Source organism: Durotheca rogersii, assembly GCF_024521655.1.
Source record: "Durotheca rogersii strain YMJ 92031201 chromosome Unknown GGS23scaffold_3, whole genome shotgun sequence".
NCBI lineage: Eukaryota > Fungi > Ascomycota > Sordariomycetes > Xylariales > Xylariaceae > Durotheca > Durotheca rogersii.
Window position 1 is genome coordinate 244,489 of NW_026251234.1, and position 18,534 is coordinate 263,022.

The window sequence follows — 18,534 nt, forward strand, 5'->3', positions numbered from 1 at the left end:
CGGACGTTGGAGGTTTCCGTTATCGGTATAGCCCACCACCATCCCGACCCGGGCTGCTGCGGGCGAGATAAGAGGAGGATACGGGTGTTCGGCTGGGTCGGCAGCAGCAGGGGGGGGGGGGAAGATACTTGACTTGACTCTACTGCGTATGACCGTTGCAGCGATACAAGCAAGACAAGACAGAGGCGAGGACGGTTGCATGTGCGCGCGTAACGTGTGCGTGTCTGCGTACTGTCCGCAACCCACGGCATGCCAGCGGTGGGTTGGTGACTTTTCTCCTCTCTGCTTTTTCTTTTCTGGTTTGTTCCTCGTCTATATATATCTGAGACGGAAGTTGGGAGAGAGGAGACGCGGGGTCATCGGGTTACTGGCCGAATACGGGATCAGTCGCTCCAGTCACTGCAGCGCCCCATCTCGAAGATCTTTCCCGACGAGCAAGGGAGCCCTCGGGGCAGGGGAGGGGCAGTTGGGTTCGGAGGACTTGGAGGTTTGCTGATCTGCCGCTCTGGCTGCCTGATGTGTGGTTGTGGTCTGCTCGGCGTGCCATACGAGCACACATCAGCCGCTGCGAGACAACAGCTTACCGACGCCTTGGCGCTTGTCGTCCTTCTCGGTGCATACCTACATCAGACCGAGCGTGTCGTATACGATCCGTAGTACGTAGTACATGGGAAGTAGGTAGGTATAAGTCGAGGTAGGGTCGGGTTTACATAGGAGCAATGAGGGGGACTCGGAAAAGAGATATGACAGAAGGAAAGGAGATTAATTAGGTACATCAGGTAGCTAGTTCGTCTAGCCGCACGCATCTCTCCGGCTGGGCAATGGACTCGCGGGCAGCTCCCATCCGCTGGATTGCAGGCGAGACAGACGTGAGAGAAACCAACGACGACATGTACATATGTAGTGGGCTGGTTTCGTCGCCAGAAGGAATGACGAAATAGGTGGGAAAACGTGCCAATATCTGTCTTGTTCTGGTGTTGCTGACCAGCCACAAAGTCGTGATTGGTTGTAGGTAGGTATTGTGAAGTAGTGCAGGCACTTATGTAGGTTATGTATGTACCTAATGGAGGTGCATACAGACATAGGTTACGTGTGCGTGTGCGTATGTGTGTGTGCGTGTGTGTGTGCAGACACAGGATAATAATTATGCACGTTCCCTGGGAGCCCCAAGTTAGGCACCTCGGATCTGAGGTCGGGTCACTACTACCTAGTATTGGCACCTCTAGTGCTGGCACCTCCTAGAAGGACGGGACAAATTGTACCCCCAGTGGTTCCCCCTAATCACAGGCTTCGAGGGGACATCTAATACCGCTTCTGGTAAGCTGACCGAACCACGGGCCACGGAAGCCCACATCGCTAGAAGCAGCGGGTGACGATCGCAGCCAAGTTTGTGGTCGGACTGGGCAGTCTACCTAGGTGTAGGTACTTTTAGCCTTACCTCTTTTCTTCGTTACGTGCCCGTCTACGTGTAAGGTGAAGAGGTCTATCTCTGGAATGGGATGCGGCCATTCGGACCGGTTCTTGGCTTCTACCGCATTGGCGGGCGTTACCTAGCACCTTAGCTGGACCTAGTCGAGAGCGCGAACATGCCACACCTCGAGGTTGCAGAGCTGCGTGACTTCGTATTTCCCTACGCTAGACCGACCACGCCATGTCTCTCAAAATCTCTCACTCTTCTCTTTCGCTCTCGTGGTACGGTACGAGGCGGCAAAAGGCGCTGCCTCGATAATTATAGAGCATGGCAGACGGCTGTATAGGATATATATTTGCATGCCTTGGTTGGTCTTATGGGGAAACTGGGAGAAGTTTCGCGACTGGGGTTTTCGTTACGAGGGGTTGCCGTGCCAAGGCGCATGCAAGTGAAGTTAGCTGTGGATGTTATCAGTGCATACCTAGGTAGATAGACAGGCATTGTACCTAACTAATGCGCTCATATATCGATGCATCCAGTGAGCGGTGCAGTACGCCTGGACACGCCCTGCATACTGTCTCCCGAGGAAATTGATGGCACCTGTGCATATATAAGCGGTACGTAAGCTCCCTGCCTCTCCAATCTGCGATCTCCAATGCGCATGCTTATAAGCAGGACATACGTATCCATTGCACGCACATCAGCCTGTTCTGTTTGTACAGGATTTAGGTACCTAGGTGCTTGCCACAAGACTTGCACCATTACGCGTAAATTCCCTAGATGGGTGTGCGTCTACACGAGGTACATAATATCACGTGCGTATCTCTACATGACATGTGCGCATTTGATAAGGGCTGAGAGGGAGTCTTACGGCGGCTCCTACCACCACTCGCAGGTTGTGAGAGTGGGCTCTCTAGGCTGGCATATGATTGGAGGGGAGTTCGAGCGGACTCGGCCAAAAACGGGTAGGTACCTGACCAGTACATTCATTAGAGGTTAGGTACCTAGGTACATCTCACAGTAGCCCACTACGGAACCTCCCCATGAGGTGTGCGTACTTATACTCGAGGCATATCAGCAAGGACCTCAGGTACTTTCTTGTACTGCTCTTGAGGCTAGAAGGCTGGCCACCTAACGACCCGTAGGTACCTACAAGGTACCCAAGGCACACCCAGCGGGAGGCACGAATATTTAGGTACCTGGGTACATGCGAGGAGGCATCTCCTCCCCCCGGGAACCAAAAAAAGAAATCAAACCAGCGCTCAGCTCCAGGGCACGCCCACTCCTCGCTCTCCCCCCCCCCGTAGTCCCATCTCGCCATCGCATCTTATAACAGACCCGCGGCCCAAACAGCAGGTCAACCCAAGGAAACCCCCATACTAATATCCCCTACCCATGTCAATGCCCAGCCAGCACCATCTTCGCCTCCCCGGGCCCTGGCCTCTCTGCGGCCTTCCTTGTTAAGAAACAGAAACTTGACACAAATCAGACTCGATCCTCTTTTCCTGGGACGCATCCTCATCTCCCGCTCCCCTCTCGGTTTACAACCGCCTTGACTCTCGTTCACCGCACCGACGAGCCTGACTTGCCCAACGATCTGTCGGCCTCATTCGCAATCTGACTTGATACAGTCAGACCTCTCGCTCGCTATCCCGAATCTGTCGTCCTTCTCTCCAATTCTTTTTCGCTCGCTCCCGCATCGTGTTGTACCGTACCCCCTTTGTCACCGCTGCAGGGTCGCTTTTTAGTACTTGGACACAGAACGCGTAATCGAAACAAGACAAGACCGGGGGAACCGAACGATCACCACGCCCGCACCACACTAACCTACACATTGTTTTGTTTAATAGTCTCCGTCTTCTAGACGTCGCAAAGGCACGTTGACGGACATGCTTTAAGATTGAACCTCCCACTCCGCACGAGCACTCGCGTCGTATCCGTTGCCCCCCATCCTGTCCTATTGCGTCTCGAAGCTATCCCGTGAAGTTCCTTAGCTTCGTCGGCCATGGGGAAGAGGTGTAAGTTCTGTCTCCTACCGAGCCGATTGTGAGAGGTCTGCGTCGCGACGCTTTCTGACTAGAGCTGCTGCCACTTAGGGCGATGGGGTGTTATCCTAGATGCCGGGTCCTCCGGCACGCGTCTACATATCTACCGATGGCAAGATCCCGCAAAAGCGCTGAAAGATGCATCGTACCAGGAGCTGCATAGTTTACCGAGCATTGCCACCAAGGAGAAATGGACCAAGAAGATACGACCCGGCATATCTACCTTCGGAGACCACCCGGAGGATGTAGGGCCGGATCATCTGCAAGAGTTGGTCGAGCAGGCGCTGAGAGTAATTCCCGACGACAAACACGCGGACACTCCCATTTTCCTGATGGCTACCGCCGGCATGCGATTACTACCTCCTCTTCAGCAGCGCGCCGTGATAACGGAGACCTGCTCGTACTTTCGCGCCAACACGCGCTTCTTCCTCCCCGACTGTGACACGCATATCCAGGTGATTCCTGGCGAAACGGAAGGCCTGTATGGGTGGATAGCAGCCAATTACCTGCTCGGGGGGTTTGACGACCCCGAAGGACACGCCCACGGCAAAAATCACCACACCTACGGCTTCCTCGATATGGGCGGCGCCTCGGCGCAGATCGCTTTTGCGCCAAATGCCACCGTGGCCGAACAGCATGGGGACGACCTCAAGCTCCTCCGATTGCGAAGCCTAAATGGCGCCCCCAAGGAGTACAAGGTGTTCACATCGACTTGGCTCGGATTCGGAGTTAACCAGGCGCGACATCGCTATGTCGACGCCTTGGTGAACGAGTTCCTGATTGATGGAGAGCACGAGGTGCCCGACCCTTGCCTACCGAGGGGCCTACGGACCACTGAGAAGGGTGAAATCGTCAAGGGAAAGTCGAATAAGTTGGAATTGGTGGGAACCGGCCAATTCGACGAATGCCTGCGCAGGACGCATCCCCTGCTTGGGAAGGATGTGCCGTGCGACGACGAGCCCTGCTTACTTAACGGCCAGCACGTTCCGCCCATCGATTTTGACGTGAACCACTTCGTTGGCGTTTCCGAGTATTGGCACACCACCCACGGCGTATTCGCAGATAGCCGCGACGATACGGCGTACGATTTCAATACGTATCAGAAGAAGGTGCTCGAGTTTTGTAGCCGGCGGTGGGAGGATATCGAGATGAACAGTGGAACGCGGAAGAAGGACCACGGGAAGGATGCGCAGGAAGCCTGTTTCAAAGCGTCCTGGCTGATCAGCGTGCTCCACGAAGGTATCGGCATCCCAAGGCTCGGCATAGAACATACTCAGACCCCCGGGTTCAACATCTCAAAAGGGGTCGGCGAGGCGGCCAAGGAAAAGGGCTTTCTAAGTCCTTTCCAGGCCGCCGATGAGATCGACAGCGTAGAAATTAGCTGGACGCTTGGTAAGATGGTGCTCTACGCCGCCGGCCAGGTCCCTCCTAAAGACAACTACCGCCTCCCTGTGGGGTTCGGAAGCAATGTGAAGGGTGTCCCTTCGGATTTCCAGCATGCCGGGTCGAATTACAACGCGACTTCGGCTATCGACGACGACGACGATTGGGCCGATACCGCCGAGGACATTATAGACCACGCGAAATCGAACTCGACTTCGGTGTTCTTCCTGTTCATTCTGGTCTTCCTATTCATCGCCTTCTTTCTTCGAAAAAGGGATCGGCGGATGCGGCTCTACGGCAAGTTCAACCACATACTGCGGCGGCGCCGTCGTCCGGGAAGTCCCCGAAAAGTTAGCCTCGGGCTGTCCAGCCTTACGCACAAGTTGTTCGGGCGCAGCTCGTACAATTACGAAAGGGTACTAGAAGAGGGAGACATTAATCAATTCGAACTCGGGGAGACTTCGTCGGATGAGGGCGACTATTCCGACAGCAGCTCCGGGGCCCCGAGACTGGGCCGGTCGTCAGGTCTAGCCACACCGAAACTCAATGCTGGATCCTTCGACGATCCGAAGAAGCACGCTCATCCCGGAAGCGCCATGGACCGCAGCGGGCTAGTCGTCCGTACAGAAAGTCGCGAAAGGCTCTTCCCGCAAATGCTCAACGCCGGCAGGAGAAGTCGAGCCGCCAGCCCCACGAGGCTGAAGAGCCCATTGATGAGCCCCCTATCCGAGAATTAAATTTTTTACATTCTATGCCCTGTTCCCCAGAACAGTCGCGTTACATTACCCAGGCGGATCTCGTCATCTGTATATGATAACTTGCTTGATCGGAGTTACGAGGATAGGGCTGGGGACCATGGAAAGGAGTTCGGGATGATACCGGGGATATGTAGTTTCACTCCCTTCCCTGCTTACGGACCGGGTCTTGGACGGGGCCGCTTTGGAACAAAAGCCTTTTGGTTTTGCGTCTTAGGGGGAGAGGGACGCCAGTATCCTGTCCTACGCCTCGCTTGTGACTTGGTTTAGATCCAAGTTTCGTCGTTGCCGCAGCTAGACAGGATTGCTCACGTATGGGCCTCACGATGGCCCGAATATACGATGTATGTCCAAACGAAATGATATCCCGTTTTGCAATCAACCCGAACTAGAGTCTAGATAACTGTTCTATTCGACGTGCTATTTTGTTCGTGACTGTATATCCATAAGCTCCCGCCCGCTCTAAATACATCTTGGTGTCCAGGGATATCCAGTCGACGGGGTTAAAGCCACGCTCGGGTCACTCTCGTCTACCGGCCCCCTTCTTTCCCGAGGCTCCCCTCATGTGCAGCTATTGGTTAAGGGGCCATCGCGGAGAGACCTAAGAGCTAAACACCTCGGCCCCCTCGTTCGCTCGATGCGTCCAAGTTCACCCGGTATTTTCGTAAGGCAGTCCCCCTTTTCCAGCCCGCCCACGCGCCCACACATAGACAAGACTCGGGCGCGCCCTTGTGCCACTTGCCTCCGCACGAGTCGTCGAGACCTATCCCCCCCCCCCCCGCCATCCCCGCCTGCTTATTTGAACTAAAAAGACCGGGACTGGGTCTGTTTGCAGCAGCGGGAGGCGGGAGCTGGCAGGCGACCAAGCCGCACGAGGCCCAGCAGTCGAGGGAAAAAAGAAAAATTTTTTTTCTAGTCCTGGTCCCTCTCGAGAAAGGACGGGTCGGCGCGGACCTTGCTCTCGAAGCGGCGCCACCAGTCCTGGAAGGCGCGGAGGGGGACGACCTCGACGCCGGCGGGGCCGACGGCGCCGCTGAAGCCGGAGAGGAAGTTGAAGGCGTTCTGGATGATGCGCTGGGCGAGGAGGAGGGTGTTGTTGGGGGCGGGGGCGGGGGCGGGGGTGCTGCTGCTGCTGCTGCTGCGCAGCTCCTGGATGCGCGCGGCGACGGAGGCGGCGTCCTCGAGGCTGACGCCGACGACGAGGCCGCCGTCGGCGGCGGGCGCCTCGACCTTGAACACGGCGCTCTCCTTGCCCGGGCCGACGCCGCCGAGGAAGCGGAACCGCGCCGGGTCCGCGCCCAGGTAGATGGCGGCCGCGGTGCCGGCCGGCAGCACCACGCCCGGCAGCAGGAAGACGGCGAGGTGCGACGACGCGGGCGCCGAGGAGGAGCCGGAGCCAGAGCCGCCCCCGCTGCTGGCCCCCGACCACGGCACCTGGTACAGGAACGAGGTCTCCGACGGCCGCGACGCGGGCTCCGTGACCACGGGCTGGCCCGCGGCGACCAGGCCGAAGGGGAGCTGCTGCGGCTGGGGCTGGGGCTGTGGTTGCTGCATGGGTGCGAGAGGGCGGGTTGGCGGTCAAGTAGCTGCTGGCCCGGCGAGCCGTGCTCGTGTTCGTCTGGCGGGGATGGACGGACGGGATACGCCGTCGCTCGAGGGAGGCGGGGACAGGCGGCGAAGGACTCGAGGGGGGTCCGGACGGCCGGGAAGACGGGGAATGAGAGGAAAAGCTGTCTCCCTGTTTGTATTGCGGCCTCGCGTTGCGCTTGGCATTAGGGTGGCTAGCGGGGGTAGGCTGGCGGGCCTCGTCGTCGGCTCGCAGGCGGCGTCCGGGTCTCTGCACGCGCGTGGGTGAGAATGCTGCCCGGGCAGACGCTGCCGAGCTAGGTAGGTAGCTATTAATTCGACGTCAATCGCCCGCCTGGAGCTCGCGTGGGGCGGCATAAGAGGTATTACCTATGCACCCAAGACAAATGGTACCTACCGAGGCATATGCATCTACATGAGTGCATATGCGTCTACCTATAGGTATGCATCTACCAGCCTCAATGCCCCCTGTGACGGCCATGCTGTGGTGCGGTATTGCATCCGCATTAGAGCGGCAGCCTCCTCTCCGTGCCCTCGTTTGGGCGGACGTGCGGATAATGCACCGCTGAGTCTTGGAACAGAAGCCAGAGTCAGCTCGACAACATATTGCCTCATCCCGATGTTTGAGATGGGGATGTTGGCGTTACTAGCGCGCCGCCGTGTACTTGGACGGTACGTGCTCGCCCGGCTGCTGGTACAAGTAGCTTTGCTTCGCTTGCTCGCTGAGGCATAGGGCTGTTAACAGCTAGCGATAGGGGGAATAGGGGGACGGGGGTTGGCTACGTGCGGTGGGTGGTGTCCCGCGGAGGCCCTAGCTAGGTAGGTAGGTCGGTAGGTAACTTGGTCGTTCCCGGGCGTGTTCCTTAGAGGTAGACATATAGCGCCGCGCCTCAACGCTTCTAGACTAGGAAAAAACTATCGAGCGACGAGGTATTACTATAAGGCACTCTAAGACATGTCAGCATGTGCGCCTGAGAGGCATAGACTTCGATGGATAGCATTCACCCGCACTGCCCGGCAAGCTGCTGGGGCCGCGCGAGGATATAAATTGCAGCCGGGGCAGCCGGGCACGAGACGAGGAGGGGCCAGAGCAGGAAGTGAATGCGCAGACCGCCCGCCCGCGAAGAATCTGCCTAATCAGCCCTACCACCCACACCTCTCGAACCACCCCTCGCACCCCGCCGGAGATTGGCCGCCGGGCATCTTAGCTCCGCGTCGCTCGCCCAGCTCGACCACGTCTTGCCGCCGGCACTCCAGCTCGGCCAGCGCCGTCCTATCCACCATCCACCAGACGCTCCGGCAGCTGCGGCACCCCCGGCCCCCAGCCGCCGCCGCCGCCATGTCGCGCCGCATGACCAACCTCGACATCGTGAGGGAGGGCGACACGTTCCCGTACCGCAGCCAGGAGCCGGAGGCGCTCGCGGCGCTGACGGCGCGGCTGCACACGCTCGTCGCGCCGGGCGGGCAGCCGCTGGGCTACATGCTCGACGAGGTGGTCGCGCAGCTCGTCGCGGTGCCCGAGGCGGTGCGGGGCGCCGTCGTCGTCGACGCGGGCGCGCGCACCGTGCGCGCCTTCGAGCAGGCCAGCGAGCCGGAGCGCTCGGCGCGCGTCGCCGCGCTGATGCGCCACTGGCGCGAGCGGCGCGCCTTCGCCATCCTGCGCGGCTGGCGCGACGAGCCCTGGCCCGTCTACGGCGCCGGCGGCCGCCTGCTCTACACCGTCGAGCGCAGCGCCACCGGCCTGCTCGGCGTCGCGCGCTACGGCGTCCACATGACCGGCTACGTCCGCGACCCGGCCGCGAGCCGCGGCCTCCGCCTCTGGGTGCCCCGCCGCGCCGCCTCCAAGTCCACCTACCCCGGCATGCTCGACAACACCGTCGCCGGCGGCCTCGTCGCCGGCGAGGACCCCTTCGCCTGCGTCGTGCGCGAGGCCGACGAGGAGGCCGACATCCCCGCCGCGCTCATGCGCGAGCGCGCCCGGTTCGCCGGCCAGATCACGTACATCCACATCACGGACGAGCGCGCGGGCGGCGAAGCTGGTCAGATTTACCCCGAGACGCAGTGGCTCTACGAGATCGAGCTACCGGCCGGCTTCCGCCCGACGCCCAAGGACGGCGAGGTCGCCGAGTTCTACCTGCTGACGGTCGAGGAGGTCCAGGAGGAGCTCGCCCGCGGCCGGTTCAAGCCCAACTGCGGCCTCGTCCTGCTCGACTTCTTCATCCGCCACAAGATCCTCACGGCCGAGAACGAACCCGACTACGCCGAGATCGTCCAGCGGCTCCATCGAAGGCTGCCATTCCCGGGCCCGTCTTTGTCGCCGAGTAATTACAAAAACGAAAACCAAGACTAAGCCACCTCGTACTCTCTCGTGCTCATGCATTACCTTGCCTTTGCCCAACCGAGACTGTCTTTATCGCCCGTTTTTATAGCATAGCTAGCCCTCCGCACGCTATAATAATAGACCAGTCGCAGCTCGCGTCCATGCTCCGCTGCCACCAAAACGCGTGTCTATATGTATAATGCCCTGCACTGTGTCCCGCCCTCTGCGTCTTCGTATCCCTAGATCCAACCCCGCACTAATCCGTAGTCTGCCGTGAATTCGCGAGTCGAGGTTAAGATGTCGCGGAGGAGGGGAATAGATAATACGACGAAGGCGTATTTTCGTCGATGGGCATGCCGCTTCATTTCTTGATGAGGAGGTAGGTGTTGTCGACGTGTAGCGGGGTGAGCTTCTTGTAAGGGCCCTCGAGCATCATTAGAAGACCGCCGAAGGAGATGTACGCGCGGCTAGAGCACGGCAATAATTGCGTTAGGACCGACGTGCCGAGAGACAGCAGCGAGGGTAAAATAGAAAAGGGGGGGAGGGGGGTAAGGGGGAAAGACGCACATGGTCATGCCGTCGACGCCGTCCTCGAACTTGTAGATCTTGCCGTGGCAGACGTAGTCGAACATGTCGGCGAGGTTGGACTCGCCGCGGACGTAGCGCCAACCCTTGGCGGCGGCGGCGGCGGCGGCGGTGCCCTGCGGCTGGCCGGGGCGGCCGGCGCCGTCCTCGGCGGCGTTGTTGTCGTCGTCCTCGCGGGACCCGTCGATCGCCAGGCTCGTCGCGAGCACCACGTGCAGGTTGACCCCGACCGGCACGTGGAACAGCTCCGTGTTGATGTCCAGCTGCATCTGCGTCTGGTTGTCGATCGACGTCGCCGAGATCCGCGCCACCCGGTCGTACTTGGACTGGTCGTGCGCCGTCACCGTGAAGCTGTCCTCGAACAGCTGCGCGTCGCCGCCGCCCAGGTTCGACATGTTGGCAAGAGTATTTTCTTTGTCGTTCCTACGTCTTCGTGCGCGCCGGGGCGGTGGGAGAGGAGCAGGTGGGCGGCTGTAGATTGGGTGTCGCAGTGAGAGATGTCGGGGGGCAGAGAGACGTTGTCGTCAATTGTATCTAGGTAGGTAGGTATGTTTATTTTGGTGTTGTTTTGCTTTTTTTCTTTCGGCGAAGGGACCGATGAAGATAGAATGTAGGTAATTTTGGAGGTTATCGATAACTCCCTGTTTGGATGGTATGCAGTGGGAGGTTGAGGCGGGACAATTCAATGAAAGAGGTCTATCGGTACCTACCGAACTTGGGCGGTACTTTCAGACTCTTGGTTTATAGGAGGTACATTGGCTACCTGCATTTGCATATAGGGGATGGAATTGCATAAACTCGCAAGTAAGTACCTGAGGTCGGTACCTAAAATAAAATACTCGCGTACTAATGTGGGTTGAAGGATACCTTCTATTATACCTGCCCGACTCTACCGGTAGAAAATACCTTCAAATGGATTTTCTTCTACTTTTAGTGTCGCGCCTCTACCTAACCTACACACGACTCTCTGCAAGATTCTCAGCAAACTCATAGACGCCGCACGCTGGGGCGATGTCCTTCAGGAAGAGAAATGCTGTGATAAGCAGCTCGGCTTCCTCTTCCTCCCAACCCGCTCAGCCGAGGACCGAGAGCCTCCCCGCCCCAGGCGTCCGTCCATCCCCCGTCGATGGGCGGCTCACTACTTCCACCGGCACCGCCTCGTTGGATGGGCTCTTAGCCGGGCATGCTGGCCTACCGTTGGGCACGTCACTGCTCATCGGCGAGCACGGCACTACCGACTTTGCCGGCGTTCTTCTGCGCTACTATGCCGCCGAGGGGATGGTCCAAGGACATCAAGTCCACGTGCTTGGCCCGTACGATAGCTGGAGGCACGAACTACCTGGCCTTTCGATCCAGGAAAAGTCAGAGTCGGGCCAATCAGAGGCGCCTTCGAACGACAAGATGAAGATAGCCTGGAGATACGAAAGCCTGACATCCGCGGGTGCCCCGAGGGACAGAGAGATCCTTCAACGACAGAACGGCCGCTCGACGGGAAATATGTCTACGTTCTGCCATTCCTTCGACCTCTCAAAAAGACTTAATCCTAAGGATGCGAAGGGGCAGATTGGCTTCCACCCCTCGATGAGCGGCTTTCAAAGTCTACCCTCGCCCACCAGGAGAGAGTCGCCGTCTCCTTTCAAGACATTTATTAAAGACGTCGATTCTAAGCTGGGAAGCTCGCCGCCCTCGTGGATCCACCGGATCGTAGTCCCAGGCCTCCTGTCTCCCACAACCTACGACGGCTCGTCCGCCAGACCTGAGGAGGTGCTGCAATTTTTACACGCGTTGCGAGCGCTGCTGAGACAGTACCCTGCGAGGCTCACCGTTGTGATCGCCTTGCCGCTTTCTCTCTATCCCCGGACTACGGGATTGACACGATGGATGGAGATACTATGCGACGGCGTCGTCGAGCTCATCCCGCTCCAATCTGGCGTCATCCATGTCCCGCCTCCATCATCAAAATCCGATTCCAAGCCGGACGAGCAGATGCAGGGCCTCCTCAAAGTACACAGCCTACCTCTATTCCACGAAAGGGGCGGGGGCTCCTCGGAGAATAACTCGGCTGGCGAGGACCTCTCGTTTAGTTTGAGCCGTTCAAGAGGCTTGGTGATCAAACCGTTCTACCTGCCTCCGGTCGGGGAAGACGAGGGAGGGAAAAGCAAATCTGAACCTGGCAAGGGGAGTATGGAGTTCTAAAGAGGCCGTACTCTGCCACACAGTATCAAGAACATGCCGATCAGCAGGTAGTCGATTGATTGAGTCGAATCAGGCCCATTTTCCTATCTACGCTTCCCCTCCGCATAGACTTCGCTAGCCGGCACATTCTGCTGAGGCGCGTAGTCACATACGAATGCACAGTGTACGGACTTCACATCAAGATTTACACACTGTCCTCAGGCCCCACAAGGAGGGACCTTAAAAGGAGCGGGAAAAAAAGGCGAAGAAATCTTTCCATCCACCAACCCAACACAACATCAAGGTGAGTTGAATCCCCTCATTTACTCCATGCGGCCCTAGACATTGCGACGAAATGATTATCCAAAATTATTATTTGTCAATCCTCTGACAAACGCACGTGTTGAAACCCGAAATTTATGATCGTCCAAGCCTGTTTTCATATCTATTGAAACAGTCGTCACACCGCCAACCTTTCCCCGGCATCAGCCATACTAACTTGGCAGCAGCTGGCAGATCGGGACGACCGCTGCCCTAGCTTTCGCGGTTACCATGGCTCCCTCAGCCAGCGCGGGCGCGGGTCCAGGTAGCCGCTCTCGGGTGAGAATCTCGAAGGTTGCAGGCCAATACCTACTCTTCGATATCGACGATGTCATGTACCTGCGCCGCCATCACAACATCTGCTCCGTCTTTGTCGGCACGATCCCGCAAAACTCGCAGCAGAATATTTTCATGGGCCTTCCAGTCGAGCTGATGCCCGAGGAGGCGCGGGTCCTCGTCGATAAGCGCGTTGCCTTCGTCGTCGATGACGCTTCTTTCCACCACCCCTCCCGGCTCGCCCAAGCCCTCGATACCGAGGCTCGTCGTTTGTACCTGCAAGCTATCAAGGCCGAAGGAAAGAGGGCGCAGCTGGCGGCGGCCGAAAGCAAGGCACGCTCGAAGCCGCCGCCGGGAGAGGGGAGAATAGGCAAGAGAGCAAAGGGTAAGAAAGCAAAGCAAAAAGAAGAGGCCGGTGAGTTACAAACTAGAAGAGTCACTCCAGAGAGGAACGACGGTGAGGCTGGTAGGGACGGTACCGAAAAAGATGTATCTCTCTACGAGCCGCCGGGCAGTGCCTCGCCGTCTTCCGGCGCGCAAGCAGCAAAGCCAGCAAAAGAACCCCCGGGCTTCGCGGTAACGCCCACCACGAGCAGCCTGCTCTATCCACGCCCCCAGCCGGGGGAACCCGCGTCCGCCGACATCGACCTGCCCCCCTCTTACCCGCTCTACGCGCACCTGCAGGCCCAGGGGTACTACCTGATGCCCGGGCTGCGCTTCGGCTGCGACTACAACGTGTACCCGGGCGACCCGCTGCGCTTCCACAGCCACTTCCAGGCCACCGGCTACGGCTGGGACGCGCCCGTCCGCGTCCTCGACATCGTCGCCGGCGGCCGCCTCGGCACCGGCGTCAAGAAGGGGTATCTGATCGGGGGCGCCACCGCGCCGCCTCCGGGTGGAGACGGCGGCGGAGCAGCGAACGGCAAGGGCGGAGGAGGAGAGGAAGCAGTCGAGCAGAGCCCCGCGGCGCCGCACGCCAGGGTCTTCTGCATAGAATGGGCGGCTATGTAGAACGGAAGGGAAAAAAAGAGAAGGGGTTTTCTCCTACCTGTGACTATTTACTTCAGCTCGCGCCGCTGCGTCGTGGTAGTCCCGACGCATTAGACATTCTCGAGGGAGTAGAAGCGCCCCGAGGAATTACCAAGATACCCCTTTACCACAATATGTCCTCGTCGCGCAAAGCGCAGGCTAGCCGCACGCTGACGTAGAACGTAAGCTCATCTAGGTTGGGAGAGGCAAGTGTCCACGCGTACACAGCATTCCGGTCTTCGCAGATGACTAGTCTAGTGTGCAACAACCTGCGGCGTCACGGTCCTCGCTGCTCTCTACTCAGAACAGCGACCGCTGCGCGAGGAGGAGGAACGAGTAGGCGTGCTGCTTTCCCTCGACGAGCACGGGGATGGCGAAGAATAGGAACACAGGCGAAAACAGGCCGTCACCGGACGACAAGCGTCGCAGCAGCATATGGCCTTTGATATCGAACGACAGGGATCTAGCGTTGAGGTAGACCGGGGAGGGACTGCAGGGCGGGCCGAGTACGAGAATGTGATCCATTTCACCAAAGCTGAACCGAAACAACATATACATACGTAGCGCACACATGCGCGTATCCCATCACCCGGGCACTCGTCGTCATCGTCGTCGTGCTCGTCATAATCGCATCCTCGCTCGCCCCTTGGCCCCCCCCCGGCGATTTACGCAGATAACAAAAAGAAAATTGAGGTTGGGCCATGCCACCTCAAGGCACGTATATACGACTAAAGCTGACGACCTCGCGGCGGCAGCACACGCACTTGTCAAAATTATTCATAGCGAGCGTCACCCGACACTCGTCGCACAGGCTGAGGCACCGGCAGGGCCACACGATGATCTTGCGCGGCGCCGAGTGGCATACGACGCAGTGCGGGCCGCTGCCAACGTCCTCGTCCTCGGCGCGACCCTGCCTTTCCCTTTCGCGGGTCGCCTCGGTCCGCCGCGTAACGATCAGGTGCTCGAGGAGCTCCGCCTGATCCTCATCTGTAAGCTTACCACCGCCGGGCTGTCGGCTAGCCGGGAGCAGAAGGCGCCCGCGCTGGTTGTGCTGCATGCGCGCATATTGAGAACGTGTGACGATATGATCACTAGTTAGATGTGCGGCTAGAGCGTGAGCTTCCCGACGCTCTTCTGGGCTCCTCGGATGGAGAAGCCTCGCTAGATCGTCAAGGGCCAGCGGCTGGTCAAAGGGTGTCGTCTCGCGCGAGAACTGTGGGTGGTCGTGTTGTGTGGGGGTTTTCTGGCCGTCATCTAAAATTTCATCTTCATCCTCCCACTGACTCTGCTCGTCTTCATCATCCCCGATAATGCTATGTACGACGCTCGTCGCGTCCGAATCTTCGTCGTCTTCGCTCGGCTGCCAGTCGCCACTGGTATCTGTGGAACCCCATAACTCGCCATGCTTCCAGGACGAGTATAATGTCGAGTCTATTTCTTCGTCCGGCAGGTTTGCGGTTTCGGGTGATGCCTTAAGACGGTTTCGTACCTCGGCCTCTACATCAGCAGTCTCATCGTTATAGAGCCTGCTGTTTCTCCCGGATCGGCCAACCAACGATCGTCCCTCCCGGCTAGGTTGGCTCTCGTCTTTCTTATCCTGCTTGGACAAGCGGGAGAGCCAGAGGAGAAAGCGGGGCCGGGTCCTGATTCCGAGACGCGCGAGCCCTTTCAACACTAGTACCGCGGTCCATCGCAATAAGAGTCGATTAATATTCATGAGGAATTCCAGCGCGAGGAGCCAACGCGAGCTACGTTCGGTAGCCCCAACTCCGTCCCTAGCGCGCTTTTCTCCGATGCGTGATTTGGGCACCTTCTGTGCTGCCCGCTCTCGCGCGTATCCGCTCGATGCTCCGAGCTGGCCGTCTTTGATAGGCACCAGCCCAATAGTTCCGATGGAATCGTAGCGCGAGGCACTCATTCCCGAGCTCGCCCACTGCATTCGTAGAGACTCGAGCTCTCTCAGTCGATCCTCTTCGAGCCACGTGCGGCTTTTCACGTTCACGCCTCGGTCTTCGTTTAGGTAAACAGCCTCGCTTGCCATCGTTATGACACCGAAGCCCGTTCTGAGCAGGGCAGTATAGAAGTCCATGTCTCGGGAGACGTGGATATCGGAGAGAGAAATGTTGGCTTGCATGTTTTCATGCGCGTTCGCCAGTCGTTCTCGAAACGATAATGGCCGCCCGACAGCAGTCTGCCTGTCCGGAGGGTCCAAGGCAGAGAGAACTAGCGCGATCGCGTAGATGGTAAAGCAGACAAGAGTACCTGCAAGTACCATCACGTGGGGGATGAAACCTATGATACAGACCGTGGGAAATCTAAAAAGCCCCATGCTTGATGGATTATCAAGGGAAAAGTCCAGGGCTTCTAGGACTATGCTTCCCATGAAACACATCGCCCAGAAGCCCGTGCTAGCCAGCCTATATCTGCTCTGCAAGTCGAATACTCCTAGGACGTGGCTGGTGATATGGCTCATGGCGGAGAAGAAGGCTACTAAGAGGACCTCGGGCGGCGTGTTCACCCGTTTCATGATCATGGACCGCGAGATGGCGATGCTAGTTCCAGAAGAATGCTGATACGTGATATTTGCGCTACCGCTAGAAAACAGGCCCCAACCAAGCTGGTTGCCAATGGCCGCGTCTGCCTCGGCGAAGGCTAGCGAGTGTTCGAAGAGTGTCATGCCCGTTTCGACGGCCACAGGACGTCCTTGCACCGCGCACGAGATCGTTTCTAGGAAATGGCTGAGGCATAGGGTCCCAAAGAGGGGCCACAGCTGAGACAACGAGCCCCGGAGTTCGGCGGGAAATCTATGGTTGCTCGGGGGAATCATATCGATAGCGCGGCAGCTGTCGTAGTCGGTGGCTCCTAAGAGTAGAGTCGAACTGAGACTGTGTAGAAAGACAGAGGGTTGGGCGAACATAAGTTCCGATGTTTTGCTCGCGTTGCCCCAGCGTAGCTCGGCGAAGTCGGGCGAGGTCTGGCATTGGATGGACTGTAGAAGCTGGCGGGCCTGGTACATAAAGAGCACGATGGGCAGTATGCGGAGGAAGAGTCGGACGGTCCACGTCAAACGCAGCCTCCTCCGCGAGGCGGCAAATATGTGGGTGCGGTTGAGGATGATAGCCTGCGAGAATTGTCCAGAGGTGAGCGATCACAACCTGCGTACGGTGCTGCGGATATAGCGGGAAGGGCGAGCTCGAGGGGTAAACATACCATGGCCACGCAGCAGAGCGCCCACTTGCTCGTGGCATAGCTGAAGACGCTCCCGATGCCTTTAGCGCCCTCGGTCGAGAACTTGGATACCAGGGCAGCGGGGTCTTGGTCGTCGCCGTCGAGCATGTTGGCAGCGTTAGCAGCAGCATTGGCTGCCACCTCGGAGACTTGAGTGAGCATCCTGGATGTGGAAGTGGACAGAAAGTAGTCGGAAGCGGTTGGGTCGGCTATGACGCGCTGTCCGAAGCTATCGACGGGGTCGGGAAAGGAGAGGATGCCAAGCTTGGTGAGCATCCTAGGGCCGGCCAGAATGAGGTCCTCGAGCGACGGGGCGTATCTCGTGACGTTGCTGACGGAATCCCTCAGATGCTGCACGGTCCAGGACGTGAGATTGTGCCAGACGCTGGTATTCTCGAAGGTGGTGGGTGCCGGAACAGCGGTCGCGCCGGGCGAAGCCATGGCTTGGGTATCGAGGGTCGGCCGGTGGCTCCGAGCCTGGGTTGTATGAGGATGCCGAGCTTCCAATCAGACATGTACAAGAAGCAGCGAGGCGTTCACGAGTGTCGGAGCGCTCGACTCGAGCAATACATATTCATTACGAATATATATGTGGGCTCGCCTTGTCATGTGTGGACGTGTAGATGCTGGATGCTGATGGACATTGTTGTTGTGGATTTGTGGTTGCGAGGTTATGTGGTTATTGGTTTATGGAATATAGCTAGGCAATTGCCTATAGAGAGATGATGTCTTGAAGAGGGTCCGCGACTTCCATGACTTATGACAAGAGAGGTCCGGTTCGGTCCACTTCACCTGCCTCCTCGCCCTCACCCTCGCAACGGGTCTAGTACCGAGGTACGTGGATCCGACGCCAGGAGCCGCCTAGCCAAATGGGTGCGTCCTATGTACACTGTACGTCGGTCCATCACGAACCAACCCGGGGTTGTTAGATTAGGCAGGTGCATTACATGTTTTATGTACCTACCTTCCTTCATTCTTACTCTACATCAGTCAACTTCAGGTTGTCGCAATTCAGCGGGGCACCTCTTGCTTCAACTTGCTACACATATTCTAACTAGTAGCAGGTACTTGTTATATAGGTTGGTAATCCTCACAAGAAGGTACATATTCCCTCTATCAACTGCTCAGGGTACCTAGGTTAGGAGGTCAGGTAGGTACCTTCCCAGGTACCTACACGTATTTACACGTCGCAGCAGAGGCTAGGAGGAGGTGCTTATCTGGATGCATCCATACGCTATTACGGAATTCAGGATCTCGGTAGGTCGGTCCTAGCTGAGATGCATCAACGTGGAATGCGTGCATCGACGCGCACGCACGCGCCTACCGGCCCGCCAGGGTCACAACTGATTATGCATGCATTATCGAGCACGGCGCCCGCTCTAATTACCATACAAGGAGGGGGGGGTCTATGGACAGTAT

At 58.1% G+C, this 18,534-nt stretch overlaps 5 protein-coding genes across 5 annotated transcripts; 3 read left to right on the top strand and 2 right to left on the bottom strand.

Moving 5' to 3' along the window:
• Window positions 1-3,192: 3,192 nt before the first annotated feature.
• Window positions 3,193-5,967, top strand: GGS23DRAFT_272612 (nucleoside phosphatase family-domain-containing protein). Its single transcript, XM_051512454.1, has 2 exons — window positions 3,193-3,429; window positions 3,508-5,967. Exons 1-2 carry the CDS (start codon window positions 3,417-3,419, stop codon window positions 5,574-5,576), a joined length of 2,082 nt encoding a protein of 693 aa, XP_051375169.1. The 5' UTR covers window positions 3,193-3,416; the 3' UTR covers window positions 5,577-5,967.
• Window positions 5,968-6,506: 539 nt separating this feature from the next.
• GGS23DRAFT_593207 (uncharacterized protein) lies at window positions 6,507-7,148 on the bottom strand (the record flags this gene model as incomplete). Its single annotated transcript, XM_051518012.1, has 1 exon — window positions 6,507-7,148. The coding sequence occupies one exon, from the start codon at window positions 7,146-7,148 to the stop codon at window positions 6,507-6,509; it is 642 nt and encodes a 213-aa protein (XP_051375170.1).
• Window positions 7,149-8,520: 1,372 nt separating this feature from the next.
• GGS23DRAFT_614929 (NUDIX hydrolase domain-like protein) lies at window positions 8,521-10,039 on the top strand (the record flags this gene model as incomplete). Its single annotated transcript, XM_051520684.1, has 1 exon — window positions 8,521-10,039. One exon carries the CDS (start codon window positions 8,521-8,523, stop codon window positions 9,529-9,531), a length of 1,011 nt encoding a protein of 336 aa, XP_051375171.1. The 3' UTR covers window positions 9,532-10,039.
• Window positions 10,040-10,131: 92 nt separating this feature from the next.
• GGS23DRAFT_602797 (PAXNEB protein-domain-containing protein) lies at window positions 10,132-13,869 on the top strand (the record flags this gene model as incomplete). Its single annotated transcript, XM_051519377.1, has 4 exons — window positions 10,132-10,160; window positions 11,133-12,268; window positions 12,827-13,273; window positions 13,304-13,869. 4 exons carry the CDS (start codon window positions 10,132-10,134, stop codon window positions 13,867-13,869), a joined length of 2,178 nt encoding a protein of 725 aa, XP_051375172.1.
• A 595-nt stretch (window positions 13,870-14,464) lies between these two features.
• Window positions 14,465-17,912, bottom strand: GGS23DRAFT_272696 (uncharacterized protein). The gene is made up of 2 exons (XM_051512455.1): window positions 17,098-17,912; window positions 14,465-17,008 (listed from the first exon to the last, which is right to left on the bottom strand). The coding sequence occupies exons 1-2, from the start codon at window positions 17,554-17,556 to the stop codon at window positions 14,597-14,599; spliced, it is 2,871 nt and encodes a 956-aa protein (XP_051375173.1). The 5' UTR covers window positions 17,557-17,912; the 3' UTR covers window positions 14,465-14,596.
• Between the last annotated feature and the right edge of the window lie 622 nt (window positions 17,913-18,534).